The 26,690-nt window shown below is 35.7% G+C and overlaps 2 protein-coding genes across 3 annotated transcripts in view; one reads left to right on the top strand and one right to left on the bottom strand.

Annotated features, from left to right (window-relative positions):
* Positions 1–1,805: 1,805 nt before the first annotated feature.
* On the top strand, positions 1,806–13,175 carry coq5 (coenzyme Q5, methyltransferase). The gene is given in 7 exon segments (NM_001004541.1): positions 1,806–2,024; positions 2,541–2,690; positions 5,073–5,294; positions 6,616–6,722; positions 8,102–8,190; positions 9,591–9,702; positions 12,544–13,175. Coding segments are annotated over 7 exon segments (984 nt in total). The 5' UTR covers positions 1,806–1,822; the 3' UTR covers positions 12,646–13,175.
* Positions 13,144–26,690, bottom strand: part of znrf3 (zinc and ring finger 3) — a 135,800-nt gene continuing 122,253 nt past the window's right edge. The window contains exons 3-8 of one of the 2 annotated variants that reach the window (XM_073950455.1): positions 23,444–23,518; positions 18,262–18,393; positions 18,059–18,166; positions 17,751–17,918; positions 16,576–16,678; positions 13,144–16,495 (exon numbers count right to left, since the gene is read on the bottom strand). In XM_073950455.1, the coding sequence (XP_073806556.1) occupies positions 14,826–16,495; positions 16,576–16,678; positions 17,751–17,918; positions 18,059–18,166; positions 18,262–18,393; positions 23,444–23,518 (2,256 nt within the window). In that variant the 3' untranslated portion in view covers positions 13,144–14,825. 2 annotated transcript variants of the gene reach the window in all.

The raw sequence follows: 26,690 nt of genomic DNA, 5'->3' as shown, positions 1-26,690 counted from the left end.
AATGGAATAAACAAATTGATCATTAAATCTGTATGTGTAAAATATTTAATGCCAGTTATTATAACATAAATTACACAGTAAAGAAAGAATAGTGAAATAATCAACATATTTAGCAATAGAGTCTACTAAATATTTTCTGTTTAAAATGCAGTTATTATATATTACAGTTTTTCTCAGTCGCTTTGATGCATTTCTCACTAAACAATTTACATTTGCACAACAGTTAATGCATTTCTCAAAACAATTAGATATTTGTGCACATCCTAGTAGCAGTTTCTCATTCTTTTCAACAAATTGTGAATGCTTTTGGACATGCATCAATTGCTTTCATACAAATCTCTGCTGTTTAGAACATTATCATCTGCTTATGTCATGTCAGTCAAAATGAACTAAACATAAATGCTGAATAGTCATTCCATATACAACTAACAGTCCTCATTTCATTACTTGACTCATTACATACAAAAATGTAATTTTTTTTGTAATTTGAACTAGTTGTCAAAATCTGTCCAGCTAATTTTTTTAACAAATTTAAATCTTTATTTTCCTAAAAAAAATGTCTTTAAAATTGAACAATTTCATGAATGATTTACAGACCTGTATGTTGTAGGCTCAGTTCCAATATGTACTGCAATATAGTTTACAGTTGTGCACAGCTCTACCTAAAGGGAGTTTATGTTTGTTGTAAATAAGGGTGTATTTATTTTTTTGCACAATGCTGTGAATAAATTAGAATTGCAAAGAGAAAATGCAGTAAAAATGTGAAACAAACATATTCAGTGTCTTGTACTTAGATACCTCACTAAATGCAGTGATGTATCATTTTCAGGAAGTGTCACCAAAATCTGACTTTTTTTTTTGTATTGAAAAGAGAGTAAACTGTCATAATGAAAACATGACTGAGCCATTTGACTATCTTGTTCATAATCAATGGTGTCAGGACTTTTCATTTTGATGATACTGACACTTTGATTGACATGAATACTTGCTTTTGAGGAATGAACTATCCATTTTGAGCAAGTGACGCGCTTTTGCAGGTTATCAGCTAGGTTTTGCAGTTTGTACTAATTGTTTTGAGAAAATCATTAAATGTTGTGCAAAAATGCACTAGTGTTGTGAGAAACGCACCAAAGCGACTGAGAAAAACTGTAAATAACATTTATTTCACAGTTCCCCCCTTTGTGACATAATAATGAAAAAAAGACAATTACAATATAAAAACAGCAATAAATCAAATAAAGTTTGTAATACATATACATTTATGTATAATTATTTATATATTGTTTTATATTTTATGTATTTTATTTATTTTATTTATTTATTATTATATATTTTATTCAAAAAGATTTTTTCCTGCCAAATAAAATTAGTGTGCAGTTTACACAGTTTTCCCCTCTTTTGTGTGATGATACACAGTAATGAAACAAGAATTTATAAAAAGATAAAAGCTTAAAGTAAATCTTTAAAATTTAAAGATTACTTTTCATACAGAGTCATGCGCAGTATGATATGCAGTAAAATGCACAGATTCGAACTAATCGATAACCCTCTTTATAGATAATAGACAACCCTCTTTCTAATGCAAAAAACATTCAGAATTAATTTAATTTGAATTTATACAGTGTAATTTCTCATCCTTTCTGTGACAAGAAGAAAAATATTGTTTTTTCAATGATGGCGATGCATAGGGTCTCTAGGAATCTGGAATCTGGAGTTCGCTCAATCTACCCTTTTGTAGTCCAACAAACATCACCCGAAACTACAGATCGTCGCGTGAAGGGATTATGACGGAGATGTTTACGCAACTAAATTTGAAAGAAACATGGCGGCCCCCATCAGGGCATTTGTCCTTAGAGTTCTCTCCGATTCCACTAGAAATGTTCATCATGTTTCACGGTGTCGAAGCAAATATTTATGTCGTCGTGCTGCAATCACAGCATGTCGTGGATATAGCGACAGCACGGAGGGCAGAAGTACGCACTTTGGTTTCCAAACAGTCCCAGAAGAAGAGAAAGCAGAGAAAGGTGAGTTGCAAACACTATTATCTTTAGCTGCATAAAAGCATGTGCTTCACAAAATGTATAATACAAGCTATAAATATGATTTCAATGTCTGCGTTTCTTCAATGGTCGTTACATTTCTGTTTCTCTCGTTATTTTTTACTGTCAGTGTCAGTGACGTACATGACGTACATTACTTTGTGCTTTTTTACGTTTTAAACATCAAACATGGACAAATTATCCCAACAAAATCTGTACAGAAAAATAATATTAGCAACAGTAATGATGACAATACCCTACCATAACATAAATTAAATAAATAAACAATTAAAAAATGAAAGAAAATATAAACAACTAAAACTTTAGCAAAATAATTACCGTAAAATTTAAAAAGTATATTTTTTGTTTTAAATAATCTAATAGATTTAATAAATGCAACAATTTCAATTTAGAAATGTGGAAAAGAAAGCTTTTTATGTGAACAAAACAATTTCCTAAACAAAAATATAACGGGTTAATAATGTTTTTCTCTGATATCAGTGTATAAGGTCTTTGAAAGTGTGGCCAAGAAGTATGACGTGATGAATGACGCCATGAGTTTGGGGATCCACAGGCTGTGGAAAGACACACTTCTACACATCATGAACCCTCAGCCGGGATTGCGGCTGCTTGACACGGCTGGTGGCACAGGTACCTCCCGACTGACTATCACTGTAGTTCATTACTCCTTTTTCTCAGTGTCATGTGAGCCTCCAAATTCATTTGCTGTTGAAAAAGCATTTCTGATTGTTTTCAATGTTTAAATAAGTGGGATTATCATTTTTGTGATATTTACTACAATTCAGAGGTTTGAAGTAAATAAAGTCTTGATAGTTCACTCAAAAATGAAAATCTACTCACCATTTACTCAACCTCAAGATGTTCTAACACTTTATTGGTTTTATTGTTCTTCTGTTGAACACAAAAGAAAGTATTTTTAAGAAAGTTAAAAATAAGTAAGCATTGACTTCCATAGTGAGAAAAACAAATATTAGGGAAATCAAAGGTTACAGGTTATCATTGTTCTTCAAAATATCTTCTTTATATAGGAGAAATAAACTCACTTGTTTGAAACAAGGGTGAGTAAATTAACAAATTTTCCCTTTTTTTTGGGTGAACTATCTCTTAAATTTACTTTTCTATTATTTCTGTTTGTTTGTATCCACCACAGAATCTTGAGAAAATATTAAATCAGTTTCCCCAAATATTAAGCAAAAAAATGTGTTATCGTCATGATTGTTGATAACCATTATTAATAATTGAGCACCGATTCCCCAATGGCTGAAGTATTAGACAAAGGAATAATTTACACGTTTAAAAATGTAAAAAAAAAAAAAAAAAAAAAAAATATATATATATATATATATATATATATATATATATATATATATATATATATATATATATATATATATATCACAGTAATTCATTTAATTTTTTAAATAAATTACACACTTGATAAATGAAATGCTATATCAATTATTTAAAACATTTCTCCACCAGTAGCTACATTTAGGATTGGGTTCCCTCACTACCTGACAAACGTCTATCCAAGTTTTAGGAACAACAAGTAATAACTTGACCTCTAATTGATCCTGTGGTATCAAAAGTGGCTTATATGAAAGGCAAAGGCCTCTAGATTTCACCTATTTTACCAAAATTAAATATGATCAGGCCTTGATTTAATTATTTAATTAGGGCAGTAATGTCTGACTTTGATTAGACAAAAGTCTTGTCACTTAACAGAAATAATGTACAGTATAGAATATAAAGTCATGGTGCAGTGGAAAAGAATTAATATTGCGTATGACTCTCATGAACTTGAAGGACTGCATCCATACATCTCTGCAATGACTCAAATAACTTGTTAATAAAGTCATCTGGAATTGCAAAGAAAGCGTTCTTGCAGGACTTCCTGAATCTTTGGATTCATCTTCAATGGCTCCTCCTTCATCTTACCCTAGACATGCTCAATAATGTTCATGTCTGGTGACTGGGCTGGCCAATCTCGGAGCACCTTGACCTTCTTTGCTTGCAGGAACTTTGATGTTGAGAATGAAGTATGAGAAGGAGTGCTGTCCTGCTGAAGAATTTGCCCTCTCCTGTGATTTGTAATGTAATGGGCAACACAAATGTCTTAATATCTCAAGCTGTTGATGTTGCCATCTACCCTGCAGCTTTCTCCCATACTAAATGTTACCCCAAATCATGATTTTTCCTTCACCAAACTTGACTGATTTCTGTGAGAATCTTGGGTCCATGCAGGTTCCAATAGGTCTTCTGCAGTATTTGTAATGATTGGGATGCATTCAACTGATTCATTGGAAAAAAGTACATTCTGCCACTTTTACAAATGATTAACTAGAAGTCGAGTTATTATTTGTTGCTTTTACAATTGATTAATGATTAATGACAAGACTTTTGTCAGATAGTGTAAGGATGTTAATAGTTTCATATAGGTCCATAAACTAAAAGATTGGAAAACACAAAGCCCAGAAACCTCTGTCCTAGAAGTCCAGATGAAATCAGCTCTGTGCAGGTTTTTTTAAAAAATACTTGAATTTCAGACAGACATTTAAATTCAAGGCCTGGAAATTACTTAAAAACAATCAGGTTTTTGAAAGTGCTTAAGTTAAATTAGTCTATGGTGTTATTTCAACAATCGCACAGTACGGCTACTAAAAACAGAATGAAAAAAAATCTTACAATGAACTTTTGGAAAAGAACTGACAAATGATGCACATTTTATCAATATTTCAAAAACGCTTTTGAACATCACCAGCAATGAATTCAACCTTTTTTGTTAAAGCTCTTTTTTTTGTTTTGAAAATGACACATTCAAAGCATCATCATCAATCTGACATTTTAATGTAAATATTAAGTGTAAGTGAAATGTTAAGTACAGTAAGAACATTCATCCCGCTACATATACTGGTGGTGTGACTAACAGGTGCTTGATTTGTAATTAATGGTGCTTTAAAAAGTCCTTGAATCTGCTATTTATGAAAGCGTGTCTGTGTTATCCTGTTGTAGGTGACATCTCCTTTCGCTTTCTGGAGTACACACGCTCGATGTACGATCGCCAGCAGCGGCTCAGAGCAAAATCCCAGCAGACTCCGTCATGGAAAGACATCGCGGGTCACTACGTGTCTGACGAAGAAGGTCCTCCACAGTCGCGGGCAGTGGTGTGTGACATCAACAAAGAGATGCTCAAAGTTGGAAAACAAAGAGCAGAGGACGCAGGAATCACTACAGGTATACTCATCTTTAAAAAGTTCATCTAAAAAATAGTTATTTTATTATTTACTCACCCACAATTAAATCCAAAATTGTATGCGTTTTTTTAGTAATATTTATTACCCACAATTTACTGTGAAATCACATGCATGTACACTCGTTAAAGTTGCATTTCCCAAAATCTAACGTAAGGTGGCAAATAAGCTAAAGGAAAAGAAATGCAGCTGGCATGAAACCATATGATGACATGTAATGGAAAACTACAGTGGGATAAATAAGTATTGAACATGTCACCATTTTTCTCAGAAAACATATTTCTAAAGGTGCTGTTGACTTAACTTGACATTTTCACCAGATGTTGGTGAAAACCAAAGACATTTATATATGCAAGGAAAACAAAACTAATTTGTTTCTGTATGTGTAATAAAATAAAAAAATAACACATGAAGAAAGGGAGAAGTAGAAAGGCAGTGAAAGCCCAGATAGCAGCTGAAATCTCTGAGTTGTTCTTCAGTGACCATCTGCCCTTCATCATTGTAAATGAATAATAGCTGCTTCAGTCGAACATCATCAGGATGATGAAGATGACACCAGGGTGGACATTTCAGCAGGACAATGGTCCAAAACACAGCCAATGAAACTCTCAAATGCTTTCAGAGAAAGAAAAGCAAACTGTAGAATGGCCCAGCCAATAACCTGACTTGAATCCAATATAGAATCCAAATTAAAGATCAGATTTGATAGATGAGACCCACAGAACCATCAAGATTTTTACACTCCGTGAATTAACTCGCGCCTGAGCAATGCATGTCACTTTATTCTTCATATGAGAGGCGTCTTTAAGCTGCCAACACCAAAAATACTTTTATATATTATTAAATACATTTCAGTATTTCAGTAGTCGTTGACCAGCAGTATTATTTACATTTTTTTAAAATAAAGTAGTACTTTATTATATATTTAATTAATATTTATATTTATAGTATATTATAATATAAAGTAGTACTTAATATATTTCAAAAGCAAATAACAAGCAGGTGTTTTGTTGTCTTTGTTATCAAATAATACAATAAATGTGATGAAAGAGCAGGGGTGTTTAATTCGTAAAGCCAAACTATCATGACAACTGTCCAAATTTGCTCATTCATTTACTTTTCTGATATAGTCCACTCAACTTTCATACACTATAGAGATCAGTAAATAAGTGAACAAGTTTCAGACTCAGCTATTGTCTTTAATGTTCAACAACAACAAAAATGAATGACGTAAATAATTGAAACCACCTGAGGGCGAGTGAATTCCTGTTTTTAAGTGTAAATGTTGATTTCTCCATTTGCAGGACTTTCGTGGGTTGCGGGGGATGCCGAAGAGCTGCCGTTCGACGACGATCAGTTTGACATGTACACGATTGCGTTCGGCATCAGAAACGTCACCCACATCGAGCAAGTGAGGACTGCAACAGTTTACTCAACACAAAACAACAAACAGATTATTCTCTAATACCATTGATGTCTGAGATTATCAAGCATGTTCTTCAGTCATTACTGACAGCGGGATTTAATTCATTCCATGTAATGAAATTCATATTACAGACGTGGAGAAAATTTTTGGTACACTTTCATCTTGCTTACAGCAGTTTCATTAGTTTGCCTCTTTTAAAACTTCTGTTGAACCACAATTCATACACTGTAAAACCCAACAGTCAACTTTATCACATGAAATGAGTGTAGTTAACTGGAGCTTGACTGAAAGTAAATTCTACTCGTGAAAAGAGTTTTGAACTCGGTGTTCAAGTTAATGAGTTAATTAAATACCTCATTACTTCAACTTAAATGGAGTAAGTTCACAGTACTCATATAGATTAGTTTTTGAAGTTAAATGGTTTGAGTTACCTTAACTTTTTGGGTTTTACAGTGCATTAACATTTTTATAAGTTTGTTTTCAGTTGTTTTTAATAATCAGCACTTTTTTCACTTTTAAGTTGTGTCAGTGAGTCAAAAGTATGGAGTTCGGTATTAATCTGTACTGAAATTTTAAAAACGTCTATTTACCATTAACATTTAAACGGGTTTATAAATTGAAATATGATTAAGATTGGCCATGAAGTCATCAGTTCATCGTTCTTCACCGCTGTTCACTGAATACAAACACAGATATATACAGACACTGCTCAAATGTTAGCGGGAAACCAAACTCAATACTTTTGACACCCCTAGACCACTGTAGTTTTTCTTTCTTCAGTGGAAGGGTACCAATAATTTTGTCCATGTCTGTACATACCTAAAGTATCTTTTCTAAAAAAATATATATATATATATGTATAAAAGTGTGCATTTCATGTTGAGTGAACTATTATTTATTTCTATAAAGAAAAGTATTTGTGACCTTTCAAATTCAATTCTTGGAGGGCCGCAGCTCTGCTGTTTTGCTTTAATCCTAATCAACCACAGCTGATCCAACAAATTAAGGTGTTAAAGACTACAAGAGACTATTAAGCAGGTGTGAGTTGGAGGTGGTTGAAGCTAAACTGTGCAGAGTTGCAGCCCTCCAGGAATTGAGTTTGAGACCATTGCCTTAGACTATTAAGCCATTTTTATTAACACATGTTTTGTTATAATAGAATAATATTTGGTCAAGATGCAACTATCAGACTGAAATTTGATGGGAAAAAAAATCATCTTGTGGAAAAATCATCTTTAAAGTTGTGTCGAGCTAATGCCAAACATACACCCACATAAGGTTTTGTGGTCCAAGGTCACATTTGAATTCTGTCACTATTGGCTGGGTGTTCGTTTTGTCTGAGGTGACGTTGTCTCTATTTGCAGGCTTTACAAGAGGCTTTTCGGGTCCTTAAGCCAGGCGGACGTTTTATGTGTCTAGAATTCAGCAAAGTCACCAATCCTCTTCTCGCAAGGTCAATAAAGTTCTTTTAGCATCATTGAGGGTGCTTTCACACTAGCACTTTTGGTCCGCAGCCGGGTTTATTTGACGTCATAGTACGGTACGTTTAGCTAGTGTGAACGTGTCTTCTGAACTCGGGTGCGCACCCGTGAACCGAGTATGCATGAAAGGGGTGGTCTGGGGCACGGTTCATGAAAACTCTAGTTCAGTTCACTTCTGTTGTGAATGCAATCGTATCAAATAACAGAAGTGAACTGCCAACTGTACAACAAACTATTGTTTTCATAACGTTCATTCGTGTGTGTGTGTGTGCGTGCGTGCGTCTGTGTCTCTGTCTGTCTGTCTGTCTGTCACATTTCGTACTGTGGTGACATGCGCGGGACTGAGCCAGGGCAAACACGGTGATGCACAGTGATGTTTGCTTGTCTCCTCCAAAAACAGCTTCTGCAGACACTGTGTGATCTTCTGAATGTTTATAATATTTCCACGGCAGATGGACGTGAGTCGCTTTCTGTATGTCCAAAACCAAAAGCTTCATTTAAAGCAGAATGACCATGATGTGCGAACATCTTTCCATTTCGGCACTCGCTTTCGTGACCGTCACCTAGCAACGGCCGTAAACAAAACAGCAGCTCGATGACACAACCATACAGAGGTTCAGAAGGAAAAAAGACAGTATGAACACAAACCAACCGAGGACGTGGCAAGCGAAGATGATCGAACTTGGGTACGGTCCAGGCAAATGACCCAAGTGTGAAAGCACCCTAATGATAATTTTTAATTACATAATGTTGGATGGTTTTATTTTTATTTTTGTGTGTACACATCTGTGTTTATTGTTTATTATTATTTCAAGTTGAGAATTGATTTAATAAGTTTTTTTGAGTAAAATTTTAAATAATTTACTCTACTGCTCTACTGTGATTAAGTAAAGACATCCACTAAAACATCGTTTAATCCCTTCAAAGATCACATTGCAGCCCCAAAATATTTGTAATTTTTATAATATTTGTTTTCGCACTATCCTTCAGGTTTTACACACTCATCTGCGAGACGCTTTAATAATTTAAAATGAAAAGATCTAAAATGTAGTATGATCATTCATTATTTCACGATTCACCTTTCAGAATACGAATGTTGTGTCATTTTTAGATAAATATATTATATAAAATACATAAATATATATTATATATATAAAATAATATGAAATAAATTATTAAGACAGCTCATTTTCACATGTATTGAAAGGTTTAGGCAGATATTTGACTTGCATGGGTAATTAAACTGTATGTTGACATAAAAATATAGTTTTTAGATGATGAAAGTTTTTTTTTTATTGTCTTAGGTTATCTTATTTATGTTGTAATAACTGTATTGAACATGATTTTTTCCTCCTTTTATGTATTTTGGCAGACTTTATGATGCATACAGTTTTCAGATGATCCCTGTATTGGGTGAAGTAATCGCTGGAGACTGGAAATCATATCAGTATTTGGTGGAAAGTATCCGAAAGTTCCCAGACCAGGTAACAACACACTCCATTTTAAAGATTCAGCTGTTTTATAGTCATGAAAGACAAGCTGCAGTAAGTGCATTTCATAGAAATACATCAGTTTGTCTAAGATTAGTTCAGAGCCTTTAAAGAGGTTTCATCAACTGCTAGCACTTTTTTGTGTGTAGTTGTTATGTGTCAGATGTATCACTGAACTACAAAACCAGCCATAAATGTCAATTTCTGGGATTTGAATCTGTAATTCCAATACAAAAGCTTTCCAGTGATGTATACTTTGTCAGAATAGGATCATGTTTGGCAGAGGTACAGCTATTTAAAAATCTGGAGGGTTAAAAAAAACTGGAAAAAAAAAAAGACTTTTAAAATTGTTAGGATTATTACATTACATATACATTAGGATCTTAGCAGGCGAGGCAGTGGCGCAGTAGGTAGTGCTGTCGCCTTACAGCAAGAAGGTCGCTGGTTCGAACCTCGGCTCAGTTTGCATGTTCTCCCTGCCTTTGCGTGGGTTTCCTCTGGGTGCTCCGGTTTCCCCCACAGTCCAAAGACATGCGGTACAGGTGAATTGGGTAGGCTAAATTGTCCGTAGTGTGAGTGTGTGTGAATGTTTCCCAGAAATGGGTTGCGGCTGGAACGGCATCCGCTGCGTAAAAACTTGCGGGATAAGTTGGCGGTTCATTCCGCTGTGGCGACCCCAGATTAATAAAGAGACTAAGCTGACAAGAAAATGAATGAATGAAGATCTTAGCAGTGCATTAACGAATAAAAAATGTGTTATTATATATTTACAGTAGAAAATGTACAATATAACATCATAGAACATGAGCTTTACTTAACAGTTTAATGATTTTTGGCATAAAAGAAAAATGATCATTTTGATCCATTTAATGTTCTTTTGCCGATACGGTTTTGTGTTCCAGGGTCACACATGACAGTCATGCTGAAATTTTGTCAGTCTTTCTTAAATATTTTAATGAAAAAATAAACTTAAAATCTCCCACACAATATGTATTTTTGCTTTGTCCAAAAAAATACATGTGAGACTTATAACTGGTTTTGTGGTCCAGGGTCACATAAAAGTCATGCAAAAAGTTGTCTTTCTTTTTTTTTAAGATTTTAAACCTGAAAAATATTTCGACCACTATGTTTTACCCATAATTCACTCTAAAATCGAATGGATGTATGCTCGGGTTATAGCTAGGAGGGATACAGCTATGGCCGGAAGTGAACAATATGCAAAAAATGTCCTTGAACAGTGCTTCCCCACACATAGACTTTACTTGGGCAGGCCTCCCGGGTATATTAACAGCCGCCCAAGTATATTTAGTGACACATTTATTTATTTTTTTTTTACTATTATTAACATCCTTTTACACTATTTTTTATCCGCCAAATATAGCCAAACATCCATGATCGATTAAGTTGTGGAAAATTGTCTCTCGATTACCCGTTTCGTTGTGTGTGTGAACTGTCAACACTCACACAGACAGTCTCGCGTGCTCTGCAGACCCAGAGAGACACTCCTTTTTGGCGCTTAAAAAATTTTGTCTGGCTGGGTTTCTAAAATTCCGAGATTCGGCTTTTGCTTTCTAAGGCAGTCGTTTGTGTTTTTGCATCACCTTTTTACTTGAGCCTACTTTCGCTTGGCTTTGCAGCTGACAGTGCATGCAGTCATGAGAGTGAGAAGCATTTAATAATTCATTCTTGACTCTAAACGACTCAGAAAAACTTCACTATTAACGGGAGGAGGACGAAATGACTGGTCTAAACTGGCTATAAAATATACAGTTGAAGTCAGAATTATTAGCACCCCTGAATTTTATGCCCCTTGTTTATTTTTTTTCCTCAATTTCTTTTTAAAGGTGGGAAGATTTTTTTAACACATTTCTAAACATAATAGTTTTAACTCATTTCTAATAACTGGTTTATTTTATCTTTGCCATTATGACAATAAATAATATTTGACTAGATATTTTTCAAGACACTTCTATACAGCTTAAAGTGACATTTAAAGGCTTAACTAGGTTAATTAGGTTAACTAGGCAGGTTAGGGTAATCAGGCAAGTTGTTGTCTGACAATAGTTTGTTCTGTAGACTATCGAAAACAAAATTAGCTTAAAGGGGCTAATAATTTTGACCTTTTAGAAATTAAAAACTGCTTTTATTCTAGCCTAAAAAACAAAAAAAAACAAATAAGACTTTCTCCGGAAGAAAAAATATAAGACATACTGTAAAAATTTCCTTGCTTTGTTAAACATCATTTGGAAAATTTTTCAAAAAGAAAATAAAATTCAAAGGGGGGCTAATAATTCTGACTTCTGTATGTACACCATAAGAAATGGTTTATCAACACATTTGCCTTATTTAAATAATCTACACATTTTGAAATTATTATAATTTCTAGAGATATTGTCTGTTTTTATCCCTTTTTACTGTCATTTATTTCTTATTTGCTGTAAATTGTAATAATTTGATGATGCCATTCAAGTTTGCTTTGAACTTGAGAGAGAGAGAGAAGCAGATTTTTTTTCCTGTCAGTTGGTGCATTTGGCTCCTGAATAGCATGAGAAGTGAATTTCTTTTTTATTTCAACCGTCTTTTTTTTTTTTTTTTTTAATTTTTTTACTTCAACCCATTGAAAAGAAACTGTGTATAACAGGGTTATGAATATTGTTAAAAAATTAAATGTTTTGTCACATATAGGTAACTACTTATGTGATTTGGGTATATGGTGTGTTTAATCTGGCTACCACTGCAAGTATATCTCAAACCTATGGGAAGCATTGCCTTGTAGTATCAACAACATTTAAAAAAAAAAAGGGAATAACCATTCCTGTATCTGTGTTTCTACAGGAAACATTCAAGGAAATGATTGAAGATGCTGGTTTCTTCCGCGTCCAGTACTTCAACCTGACTGGAGGAATTGTTGCCATTCATTCAGGATTCAAGCTCTGAGTGTCAGAGTGAACCAAAGCTGTTTGAACACATTCGAGTATTACCATCTCTCTAAATGAACTCTGACAAGAAAGAGTGCTGTTGTATAAACAATGACTGGAGGACATTAAAACGAGAACCGGGGGTTTCAGGAAACTCAGCATGGAAAGTGCTTTGTTCGTGTATTTGTTCTGTCGGTACATGAAAACACATTTCAAGTGAAAATGGAAGCGATTAAAAGGTTGTGGGTTTGATTAAGATGTTGAAAGTGGCTTTGTTTTTAAAGGCTGTTGAAATATGAATCTCAGTTTTATTAGCGTTTGATTTTCGGTCATGCTGACCTAATAAAATAAAGGTTAGATGAGTTTCATCCCATTCCAAAGTGGAAGATTGGAAATGAAAACTCTCGCAACAATGAATTTGCCCATCATGCATCACATTTTTAACAAAAGTTGATCCACACTCGGTTCATAACATGAAAACCATCCCTGTGATGAAAAGGAAACAGTCAAATGTGTGTTTTTACTTTAATAAAACCATATATTTTTTAAGATCTTTGTACACTTTGTTACAAAACTGTACTAAAATTTTTTAAATCAGTTTTTGGTCAGAGAATATTTAATCGTCTTGTGTGCAATTACCACATATTTACAAAGTCTCTTATTAGTGATCTCAAAAAAAGAAAAGAAAAAAACGTCACAGACACTCTGAACATAAGACATGGCTTAAAGATAAATATATTAGTCAATAAATATTCAGAGAACATATTTCCATTTATGAAATGTGCTGCTATACAGATACAGAAATATACACAGATCAAGCTCTAACCTTTAACATTTGTAAAATGATAATGGAGAAAATAATTATAAAATTTAAAATATTAATTTTTGTACACATCTTGTTTTATACAATCTTAAGTGCTACAAAAACAATACGAAATATTAAATAGTGACTCAAGTACCCAGAAAAAAATGCTATATTTGCAGTACATATCGCTATGCAAGGCAAGAGTAGATTCTCATATTACGGCACTGTTTTAGTCTATGTATAAATAGTTATCTTAAAATGACCGCCTGTATAAGCTGTATGGGTACATTTCATAGAAACAGTATAAAATACTCCGTAAAAACAGAAAGGCATGATGATATGATGGCGTATGTGTAAAAGCACGAGTGCAACGTGTAGTTATTAAAGGTAATCATGCGGTTATTGATACATATAAATATATATATCACTGCATTCCAAATCTCTTTAAACCATTATACTTTGGCGTCTTTTCGACAAACTGTTAGCTTTTATATTTATATATATTTTTTTAAAAGAGCAACTTATTAGGGGTCAAATACTAGAAGTCCTAACTCTAGAGTTGTCAGGTTCTAATTCTACCAGTGGTGTTTTGACGGTACCCAGGAGACAAACTAAACTTTGGTGGGATTTACATGTAGCTCAGTAGTCTCCATTGATAAGTGTTTAAAAAACAAAAACAAAAGAAGCTTTTAATTATTGGTCTGTACTAAACAGATAAAGGCCCTGAGAGAGGAAGAGAAGAGGGAGGTGTACATTGTACATATTCAAGGCCGAGTTGCACCTAGTTAAGTGAAAAACGAGCTCAGCACCCGATGTGGCCTCCCCCTTCACGTGAAGTGTTCCGTTTTGGTTTTTATTTCTCTAAACGAAATAATTCAATCGAGATGTAAGTACATGCTGTATGACTTCTTACTACTCATGCATGCAATTGTGAATAAAATTTGTGTAAAAAAAAAAAAAAAAAAGAGCATTTCAATCATCTTCGCTAATAACGTAGAACTCAGGCGTAATCTAAATTGTCAATAAAAAAGGTAGCCATGTACATTTACAGACGCGTTCCCTGGTCCTAGTCCAATCAAGAAAGAGGCATGCATGTAATGATGCTCTGTGAGACTCACATTTGCATGAGGAAGTATGTGAAAATCAAATATAGCTATTATCTTTCGCCTTCTAGAACTTCTATATCCGTTGTGTTGATGTGACTGATTCTGAAGGCCACAGGAATGAACAATATCAACACTGACAAACAAACCAAAAAAAAAGTACAACTGTTGAATCTTGATTTGAAACACAAACCCTTTCTGATAAGTACACTCCAGAGTTTTGACAACATAGCTATTAAAAAGTTTAGCATTTATTCTTTTTCAAGAGCCTGCACTGTGTTGGGGTTTCTATCAGAGTCCCGATCCATCAAAAGACGATGTGCTGCTCCCTTGTGTTTCAGACACGGCGTTACACTTTGAGGAAAACAGTGCTCTCGCCTCTTCATCTTGAGGCTGCTGATAAACTTGACCTCTACATTGTCCTGAGGTGAAAAACAAGTCACAAGTGTCCTCAGAAGAAGTCCTCTCCTCTCGCTCCGTGGTAAGTCTAGAAGAAAGCAAACTTGTTTGTGGTTCTGGACCCAAGCCTAATTCACAGTCTGTATCCTCAGGAATTATGGGTATTCGCTGTGCTAGCTCACAGCAACCCTGTCCCATGCAGCCATCACTGTCTGTTTGGGCATACTGTATGTTAACCGAACAGTCTTCAGCGTAATGATTAGCACCTCCTCGGTGCACAGTCATCTCTGTGTAGAAGCAGCATGGCAGTCCGTCATAGCTAACATGATCTGGAGATGGCAGCTGCTCTGTGCTAACACTATAAAAGTTCTGTGAGGAAGCCACTGCTTGAGCCTCTGTGGCCCACCTGCAGTGTCCTCTGTCCTCTCCTTCCTTACCTTTACGTTCTAGGTTTAATTTCGGTACCTCGAAACAGCAGTTGCAAGCTACCCCTTGCTCTCCACAAGGCTTCACAGAGTTGTGGCTTCTTTCTGCCACATTGCCCTCAAGGGGCCCAGCTGAGGTAGTGCTAGTAAGTTCCCTGGTTTCCACTGAAGAGTGGTTACTACAGTTGGGCTCCAGGCTACAGTTGGACAATTGGTCCCCAGAACTGTAACAAGCTCCACCTGGAGGTTGCAAGCAGTCTATCATACCTGATACTGGGGCTGAAGTGTCATCTGCTGGAGGGGCAGCTGAAAACACTGCCCCAGCCTCCCCAGCTGACCCCCGACATGGACTCTTACTGCGATACACATAGGGATCGTAATCGCTGCTTAGCGAACTTCGAAACGTAGAGCAGCTCCCGTACACACCCTGGTTGCTGACCTCCGTACAATCCAACATGGAGTCGCTTGATGAACAGTGGCACTGACCCGAGCTACTGCTGCTGTCGCTTCCGGGACAGTCCGCAAGGTAACCGCTACACACAGACCGGTGCCCGTGGTAACAACTAAGTCCAGAGGTGCTTCCAGAGTCACCCAGGCGGGAAGAGGAAGCTGGTGCCATGTGTACCACAGTAGGATACAGAAGTCCTGGCTGGAAGGGTCTATTGTGTCCTTTGTGGAGTCCATTACTAGGCTGACCTTCAGGTTGTGGGAAGGTCAAGCCTTGAAAATAGTAGTGCTGGTACATGGTCTCGTATTGTGAAAAGCAGGCAGCACGAGAAAAGTTGCGTCCGTGGAATTTGGGCCGTTTGAAAGTATGGGTTTGTGGGTAAGCAGGGCCACGGTGCTCCAGGCCACAATGGTGTGGGTTTAGTGTGTGGTCCAAGTGGAGGGCAGGGTAACCCCGTATAAAGGAGGATTGTGAAGGATAGAGGCCTTGCTCTGGATGCTGGTCGACTGTTAGAACAGTGATGGGGTTGCCATGGGGGTCCATGCTGGTCCGTGTAGGGTAGGCTGTCACTTGTCCAGCTCTGTGCACCCTTCCTGGATAGTGAACAGGGAGGACGACTCTCTGCTGACGACCATGAACTGGGTTTCCTGGATCAAGGCAAACGGCACCTGGGTTTCCCTTTTTCTGATCTGGAAAGAAAATAAAAATGCACAGATCAGAAGTGAATTGAATCATGGCCAATGTTTTGGAATCTGCTTTTGAGGCTTACCAATAATGTTGTGCCTGCAGTGTGGACAAGTGTGGTGCTGAAGTAACCATGGGTCCACACATTTCTTGTGGAATCGGTGTGCACAAGGGATGACCCTCAACTCCTGTAGGTGTGGAGAAGGACCGAAGTCAACAAATGTCTTAAGATTTTTGTGGCCCTTGCACCAATTTCAATGGCATTCAGAAGCTTACTGGGATGCAGTATTTGCAGGCACTTAAAAAACCCTGTGACCAATGAATAAGATCTTGGATGTGTCATAGTGCTCCTGCAATTTAGCTCTAAACTTCCCCTAGCCTGCTAGTTTCTAGTCATCTAAAATGTTTGATTGGTTTAAGTGTTAAATAATGGTTAGGACTTTACAAGAAGGCTGCCTTCCTAAACCAGAATACTGCTATAGATGCTAAACTACACATATGAACTTGAACTCTAGATGGCGCCACAATTACACACACAGTGAGTGTTAAAGACTAAAAACAAATTTTGAAGTGCCCATGCAACTTAAAATTAGTCAACAGAAATATTATTGGCCTCCTAAGTTGACTTCCAACATGTACATTTCAGGTATTGTGTCCTATGCAAAAAAAACAACTAGCGTCTCTGCCCCTTTCAAGAATTGAACTCCTGTGCTTAACCTCACAGATTTCACCCACAGAAGTCATTCTGTCCCCAAGCATGACTCACCCTCCCCTCCCGCTGCCTTTCCGCCCTGCTTTTGTTGCTTTTCTTCATCATCACAGACAAACCCTTTGATGCCATTGAGCCCTTTATATTGCCACTTCCTCTGTGCTTCCCAGACGCCTTGATTTCTTTGTTGCGTGCTTTTTTTTAGTATGACACATAACCACAAAGGCGAATAAAAAAATGGCACCAGTGTTAATCTTCACATACTTTGAAACAAAGCAGGCCAAGAAATGATGAAGAACCTCACAGTGGTCCATTACCCCATAATCAAATCAACTAAAATAAATTAACTAGAAAGCATGACTAATTTTCCAGGACTTTTGCAATAGCGTTTTGGCAGATTACTTTAATCTGTTAGCTTATTGTTTGGTTTAGAGTTAATAGAGATCTGACAATGTGAGAAAATCCTGATTGCATGGCTAATTGGCAATGCCTGTTATATTACCGTTATAGTTTTAACAGGAAATCTTTTGAACATTTTTGAAGAGGCTTACCTCACCGTCGATGTACTTCTCAAGGCATATGGCACAGTCTGATGTGGAACTACTGCTTACAGAGTCTGAAGCTCCACAGCTGGCCTCACGCTGACCCTTGAACTTAGCCTTGAACTTGCATGTTTCCATTTTCTCCAGGGCCTGAATGGCCATCCGGTTCATGGAACTCTGAAAGGTGGGGAAACGATTATAGACAGGAGAAGAGATAGACAGAAGAAAACAAGGCATGGCAGGAAGTCATTAAACAAATGTCATCCGACATGAAACCAGACTTCTTTTTACAAAGCAATTCAATTATTGAGCCTCACCTGGCTGCGTCTTTGCTTGAGCTTTATCTTGATGAGGAGGATGAGGCAGACCAAAGACACCACAACGAAGAACGCCAGGAAGATTCCCATATCAAAGTACTCTGTAGGCTGCAATACACAACAACAGCCCATTTCTTTAGAAACCTTGAGAACTATTCACTTTATACCATATTAATATGTGAATGCAAGTCTTAAACCCTCACCCTCGGTGGCCGATGTTGAATTCTGGCTCTTGCGACCTTTTGCTTATTGACTATGTTCATCAGTTTAACCGCATCGGCTCCTTTGACGTAAACCACAGGCCTCTTTAAGGGGTCCTCTGAAACCTGGTTCAGCTTGAGAAAATAATGAGAGAAAAGACCTTGAGAAAATTTGAAACTCTTACCACTCTTACCACTTAACAATTACATGATACAGCTATTTAGAGTAAAAAGTCAAAAGCAGCAGCATCAAAACCTTTTACCCTGCTATGGCTTTTCATCTAAAGGAGCACTAAGAAAAAATACATGTAATTATTTGAATGAATAACGTTTCCGATCATTACTCAATCTGCCAAATCAACTTGGTTGCTGGGGAAAAGTTCTCCCCGACAACATACACCCATGTGAAAAAGCAACCTATAGAGTCCAGACATGGAAACTGTGGTTTGGTTTTTTTTTCTCTATAGAAAGGGAAAGTAGCAGTAAACCAATTGCATGTTGCGAATGTGGATGCTCGATTTAGCCTTGTAGCTGCCTCAGACTACAGCTCCGGTCTGTAATTTGAAAAACCTGAGGGAAATACCAGGGATATTCAAGCCTCTATTTCTCCCTCTGTCGTCATGTCTCTCATGTGAAATATGGGAAGTTGAAAGACAGTCATTTAAGTGTTCTTCCCCTCTTATTTTTTGAGTCTGTTGGGTTTTCATTCAAGAAAAGATTCAAAGACTTGAGAAAAGCCTTCAGTTCAAATAAGGAATTCTCTATGTTTATACACCATAATATGTAAAATGACACAAAATGATGACATTTTGTAGTGTTTATGATTTTGAATAATTTTTTAGATTGTTTGGCTTTAGTGAGATAAGACAACGTCATGTATACACTACTCTAGAAAGATTATTGAGAGAGAGAGAGAGAGAGAGAGAAATGGGATAAGGAAAGGATCAGAGTACACACCTAAACGCCTACACCTGAGTCACCTACACACTGTCGAAGAATTACAAACATGGTCTTCAGCTCCAACTTAAATGTTCATTTACAAATTGACAAATCACCATTATTCTCTAGTTAACCCCAGGTAGTTCTAAGCTAATCGTATATATGGAGGTCTAGAGTAACCCCTTTGGTTCTACTGAAACTGCTTCAAGTTGGATTTGAGCTGGTGATTCTGGCATGGATACAATAACAAGGATGCTAAAAACCACAGCCTCTCTGGTGACTTTCACCAGTGTCTCTTGAAAGGGTAAAGGAGTAAAATTGCAAATATCTTACTAGCTAGGCTTTGCATACTCCCCATCAGTTTCATGATACCAGTATACCCCTCTGGTTTACCTCAAATTGCTTCCAGAGGAATTTGACCTGGACATTGCATACCAAGTTAGTATACTGACAAACATGCTAAAGATCTACTTTAACACCTGCTGCTTGTGTGCCTCTTAACATCAGGTCATGGTAACCTCTCCAGTCCTACTCGATCTGCTCCAAAATTGCATTTGAACGAGTAATTCTGGCATGGGAGTGAAATTATGGGACTGAGATTTACTCACACAGCTCCCGCTAGTCATTACACTTATCCCCTAAACTCACTCTCATCCAGGTAGAGGCCCCAATGTAATGCCATGTTCAAACTAGTATTTCAGCATGGGCGGAAAGTTCACTAAAAAGAATAATGCCTAACAAGATGCCTCTTGAAATCAGGTAAGTGAGGTTAACATGCACTGATCGGTCTAGCTACCTTGTGTTACACTCACCCATCTAAGCCTCTCTCCCATTTGGGTAATGGTGCCATTGTAACCATTTTAGCATAACTAAAACTGCTCCAAGAGGGATTTGAACTGGCCCTTGCAGAACATGAAGTGAGCGCACTAACAGACATCCTAAAGATCTCCTTTAGCACTCGTCGACAGTATGCCTCTTTAGATCAGCTTCAGGTAAACCCACTTCAGTCTTACTAGACCTACTCAAAATGGGATTTAAAAGAGCAAGTCTGGCAAGGGAGGTGGGTACACTAACAAATACGCTAGAGACCACATGCTTTAGCATCATTTTGAAGTGAGATTATGGGAATGAGCTGGCAATACTCCCACTAGGCATAACACGTATCCCCCTAAACCTCAGTCTTGTCCAGGTCAAGGACTCAATGTAGCACCTCCAATTCTACCTGACCTCCTCCAAGCAGGATTCGAACGGGCAATTCCAGCATGGAGAGGATTTGAACTGGCCATTGCAGAAGGTGAGCGCACAAACAGACCCACTAAATAATTTGAACCAGCACGTCTGGCATGGGAGGTGGATACACTAACAAATACGCTAAAGTCTGCATCCTCTAGCATCATTTGGTAAGTGAGATTATGGGAATGAACTTTACTTGCATTGCTCTTACTAGGTACGCTAGAGACCACATGCTTTAGCATCATTTGGGAGTGAGATTATGGGAATGACCTTGCATTGCTACCACTAGGCATAACACGTATCCCCCTAAACCTTAGTCTTGTGCAGGTCAAGGCACCAATGTAGCACCTCCAGTTCTACCCGACCTGCTCCAAGCAGGATTCAAACAGGCAATTCCAGCATGGGAGGAAAGTTCTCTAACAAGGATAAAGAGAAAAGTGTTAAGCTTCTGTCACCAGCGTGCCTCTTGAGATCACAGAAGTGAAGCTTATTTGCACAGCTCTCTGCAATCCGGGTCATGGCACCAATATAACTCCTCCAGTTTTACTTCACCCGTTCCGAGCAGGACTTCAACCAGTAATCTCAGCATGAAAGGCAGTTGCACAAACTATGATGCTAGAAAACAACAGCCTCTCGTGTCTGCCACTAGTAGCACTTTTGGGATCAGCAAAAAGATGTTTACTTGCAGAACTTTCACTAGTTGGCCATCGTTACACTAGGATACTCCAAAGGTTGGCGGGTTTGTTAAAGAGAATCAAATTCAAGTCTGATAATAATCGGCACTATTTTAGGCATCACAGTAGTCTTTGGCAATGTGCATATGATTACTGTAAGAGGAATGAGAGTAAGAAACTTAATTAAGACATAACTAGGTTAGGATCTAGGGTAAAGAACTAGGGTAGGATCTAGCAGGTGATGATGAAAGCTTTTCCCTTAATGCTTTGCCGCGTGATTAAAACTCTCCTCGTCCTCCCCAAAGCCTCGAGGCTTTAAACTGTAATCTGTGCGACCGAGGAAGCCGAATGAGTCTGGACAGAGGTGCTGGCACTGGAATGCACTGCGCTGACTCCTTTCATGTGGTCTACACAGAAGCTCTTTTATCTCGTCTGTACTCCGTTTACAACTGAGCGAGGGAGAAGGGGGAAAAAAGCAAGTCTGGGCCTGGTTTGTAAGAGGAAAATACCACAGTGAAAAAGAGGGGAGTGGAAAAAAAGACCCTTGCGCTCTCAAAAGCAGAGACAAAGAAACGGACTTCCGCAGTGGTGAGAATAGGTGCTGCACCACAGCACTGATTCCAATAAGTAAATGGAAATTTAGTAGTAGTGGACACCACACTTCATACAGTTCCAATCCCTTCTTTTAATTACATTTGCATTGCAGTACATCCCATGTGTCTAAATAATACTAAACATTTTCCTTCGGGTAAAAAAAAAATAGGTGTCCAGATCATATGGCCATTCAGAAATCATTCTGATTTGCTTATTTGCTCAAGAAATAAGTTATACTTTTATTAAATGTCGAAAGCAGTTCTGTTAATCTTCTTTTTGACATTTTAACAAGATTAGAAAGTACAACACAATACAAACATTTTATATGTTAAGTGTTTTAACATTACAAATCCCAATGAAAAAAAATCATCCCAATGATATTGATTTTTTTATCGATATTTTCATCGAAATCTTTATTGTTATAGTCGTGGACTGAACTCTGCTGTTGTTTTACATTTACAATGATTTTTAGAACTCAATCTTTGTTATTATTATCTTTTTATGTACCATCTCGGGCGGCGCAGTGGGTAGGGCTGTCAACCTCACAGCAAGAAGGTCGCTGGTTCGAGCCTCGCCTGAGTTAGTTGGCATTTCTGTGTGGAGTTTGCATGTTCTCCTCGTGTTTGTGTGGGTTTCCTCTGGGTGCTCCGGTTTCCCCACAAGTCCAAAGACATGTGGTATAGGTGAATTGGGTAGACTTAATTGTCTGTAGTGTATGTTCTGAATGAGAGTGTATGGATGTTTCCCAGTGATGGGTTGCAGCTGGAAGGGCATCCACTACGTAAAATATATGCCGGATATGTTGGCAGTTTATTCCTCTCTAGTGACCTCTGATTAATAAAGGGACTAAGCCTAAAAAAAAAATGAATGAATGCATCAGCTTTACTACGTAACCATCCAGTGTATTCATATTGCTTGCTAACTTAGTGTTGTTGTGTTTGAATGTTGTTCTCCTGCCTGACCTCAAGGGCAGAAGTCTAGATCACACCCACCGACAGTGTAATCATCATAGTCCAATGGTAACTCAAATGTGTTTAAGAGCCAAAATGAACTCCTCCAAAAGTTGAGCCGTTTCGAACTGTCAAAACGAAATCAAGACAACCTTTATTTTGGTCAGACTTTGTTCGAAATGACATCATTTCAGTTTGTTCTTTGATTTAATTTGAGGTATTTCAGGCCTTTATTAGCCCCAAAAAATGTTCCGAAATGATCCCAACAATATATTTTCTCTAAATTTTTATCATTACAGCTGTGGTCTGAACTCTTCTGTTGAACAGGCCTTAAATAGATGATTTTAAAATTCAAAATTTGCAATTAGCAAAATTTTAATTCTGATTTGCATATTAGCTAGAACAGATAAAGCACTTAAAAAACAAACACATCCACAAATGTTTCCTTGGAATATGCGCAAAATGTCAAAAACGGATATACCAGCCTGATCTCACGAGAAAACTTAAGTATTTTACGTTTTGGCAGTTTAGTGGCTAATTCGTACTAGTTCAGTCGTAAGAAATTGTCTGATTTTAAAAAGGAGGCGTGGCACCTAACCCCACCCCTAAACCCAACCATCATTGGGGGATGAGCAAATCGTACTAAAATGTACGAATTAGATCGTATGAATTCGTACGAATTAGCTACTAAATGAAAAAGTTACGAATTGCCGTGAGATTGTTTTGGATATACTGCCTCTCAAACTAGGCTGAAGTGGCCATGGCATTCAGAATAGTGATTTTACAGACACTCACCTGGTCGATGGCATCTGGATTCTCCGATACGTCAAAGATAACAGCTGTGGCTCCTCTCTGAACAGCTCTCTTCGCCTAAGAGGACCAAAAAAAAAAAAGGTTATTCTTTTATACCTGAAAGTTCAAAATATAAAAATGTTATTACAGTGCAGAAAATGCACTGAAAATGAGGTCATATTATTTACATACACAATTACACTGCCTACTAGTACTAATAGTCTTTACATAAAAGTACTTAATACTAGCTAAACTAGCTTTTTGTTTCTTGCTTTTAATTGTGATTTGAGCCTTTTACAAAATCCAGTTTGTGATATTGAAATTGTAGTTCTTTGAATAAAAATAATTTCTTAGTATTTTTAACCAAACAAGCCTTGAATTTGTTAACATTTGCAACACTAGTAATTACTGCATTCATCGAAAAAAAGAGGTGACATTTTATGGCATCTTGTTACACTGTAACTGTACTTTTAAGTACTAAGTAATCTTAATTACATCATGTTCTTACTACAAGGTTAGGGTTATTGCAGGTTATTATGCATAATTTGCTGTTCTTACTATAGTAAGTACATGTAATGTGTAACAAGGACGCTGTACAGTAAAATGCTGTAAAATGAAAAACAAAATCAAAGCATGAAAGGAAAAAGATGCATTCATATTTCTAAAATAAATTATAATGATAAAAATACAAATCCATAATCAAGGGAGGAATGGCATTTTAAAATATGTATTTATATATAAACTATGTCAGTCTTTCTAGACACTAAACTGAACTTAAACTCTGAAAACTGGACTGACAGTGACTTAGAACTTATAAAATAAAAACAATATACATTAAAAAGAAATAATGTAAAAAATATTTATAATACATTTAAAATAAAATAAAACATTTAATATGTTCTACAAAACAGAAAAAGTAAATAATGATTCGATATTTAATTTGAAAACATGCATTTTTAAATAAATATTACTGTAATAATATATAATGTGAATAATATAAAATGTAATATGTTTTATAGAACATGTTGAATGTTTTAATTTAAATCAAAGAACTTAAGTATTGGATAAATAATTTTAAAATAAGCATTAAAAATAACAATATAAATTAATATAAAATAAATAATGTAAAATACATTTAAGTTTAATAAATAAATAAAAAACATTCAACATGTTCTACAAAACAAAAAGTAAATAATTATTTGAAAATGTATTTGAAAATATGCATATATGCATTATAAAATAAAAAAACACAATTAAAATAAATAATGTAAAAACATTTAAATAAAATAAATTAATTAATTAAAATAAAAACATATTCGACATGTTCTATAAAACAGTAAATATTTGATAATTAATTTGAAAATACACATTTTAAAATAAATATAAACATTTAAATAAAATAAATAAAATACATTTAAATCAAATAAAATACATTAAAAACAAAAAGAATAAATACAATTGTAATACGATTTAAACTAAATAAAACACATTCAACACGTTCTACAAAGCAAAAGCAAATATAAATAATGACTGGAAAAATCAAATTAAAATAAATCACACATTCAACATGTTCCCCAACCAACAGAGGTCACTCTTACACTTCTGTACGTCTCACACTGAGTCAGTATGAGGACAAACTAAACCTATACCTTAAAATGGTTAAAGTAGCCTTCAGTACACAACCACTGTTCAAAGCTTTGTGCCAGCACTTGCTTCATATGTCCACCATTTTATTGCCATCCTGATGTTCATTGTTTTACGACATTAATAGATGATCGACTTCACATTTTGTTGACACACCGATGGCTGGGTTTGTTCCAGATCCACTCAAGCACAAGAGAAAAGAACAGCCGAAACAAAACGCAAAATAAAGAGATCAAAGCCACACTATAACTCTGTTATCAGAGCAGCAGAGCCATGGCAAAACTCCAAACGCAAGGCACTGTGGGTACTAGTGTGTGTCTGAGTCTGTGTGGTAGAAACACTGCCAGTGACTGTTCAACAAACAATACATGTACCCGCAGTCGCCATTACACTGTTCAATTACGTCAAAGTGATTTATCTCAAGCTATAAGACTCTGCTGAAAGAGAGAAAGTTGATTTAGGCTGAGATTAAGATGATATACGAGGTGAAAATTACAAGAGCTTATGATCATCTGACAAGCGCTAATCATTAATATATAAAAAGAACAACTCAAATAACTAACACACAAAACTATAATACAAACAAAACTACAAAGTAAATAGAAAATGTATGAACAAAAATGTTATTTTCCATTTAGTCTATATCTATATGGACAAAGTAAAATAAAACAAGCCTGAGTTAAAGAACATACACGAGATGAAAATCACAAGATCTTATGATCATCTGATGAGCACTAATCATTAATATTAAACAAAAGAACAATTCCAAAAACTAAAATAAAAACAAAACTATAATACAAACAAAATTACAAAATAAATAGAAAACATACAAATAAAAAACATTATTTTCCATTTAGTTTAAGAACAAAATCAGCAAAAAAACTTATATAGGCAAATAAAAATAAAACAGAAGTCTGAGATTAAGATAAGGTGAAAATTACAAGGACTTACGATCGTCTGACGAGCGTTAATCATTCATACATAAAAACAAATAAATAAAAAATAACACCTCTAATGGCTTAAATAAAATAAACTATAAAACAAACAAAATTACAGAGTAAATAAACGGTATTTTCCATATAGCTTAAAACAAAAAAGCAGGGTCAAAACAAACTTTATATATATATATATATATATATATATATATATATATATATATATATATATATATATATATATATATATATATATATATATATATTTTTTTTTTTTTTTTTTTTTTTTTCCAAGAAACTTAAAATTAAAATAAAACAGACATCGTTGATTCAGGCAACGATTAGGATATACAAGATAAAAATGACAAAATCCTATGATTATCCGCCGAATATTTATTCGTAAAAACGAAGAACTCTAATAGCTAAAATAAAAACTAAACTATGATAAAAAATAAATAAATAAATATATATATATATATATATATATATATATATATATATATATATATATATATATATATATATAATGTTATTTATAACTATAAACTATTATTATTATAGTTAAAGTAAACAGAAAAAAAAAACGTTTTAGACGCCTAGTTAAAAAAACCTATATAGACAAATTTAAGTAAATAAGACGTAAAAAAAGAAAACATAACAAAAAAATGACT

This window comes from Danio rerio, chromosome 5 (assembly GCF_049306965.1).
Source record: "Danio rerio strain Tuebingen ecotype United States chromosome 5, GRCz12tu, whole genome shotgun sequence".
NCBI classification, from domain to species: Eukaryota; Metazoa; Chordata; class Actinopteri; order Cypriniformes; family Danionidae; genus Danio; species Danio rerio.
This window is presented reverse-complemented; position numbering and strand designations above follow the sequence as displayed.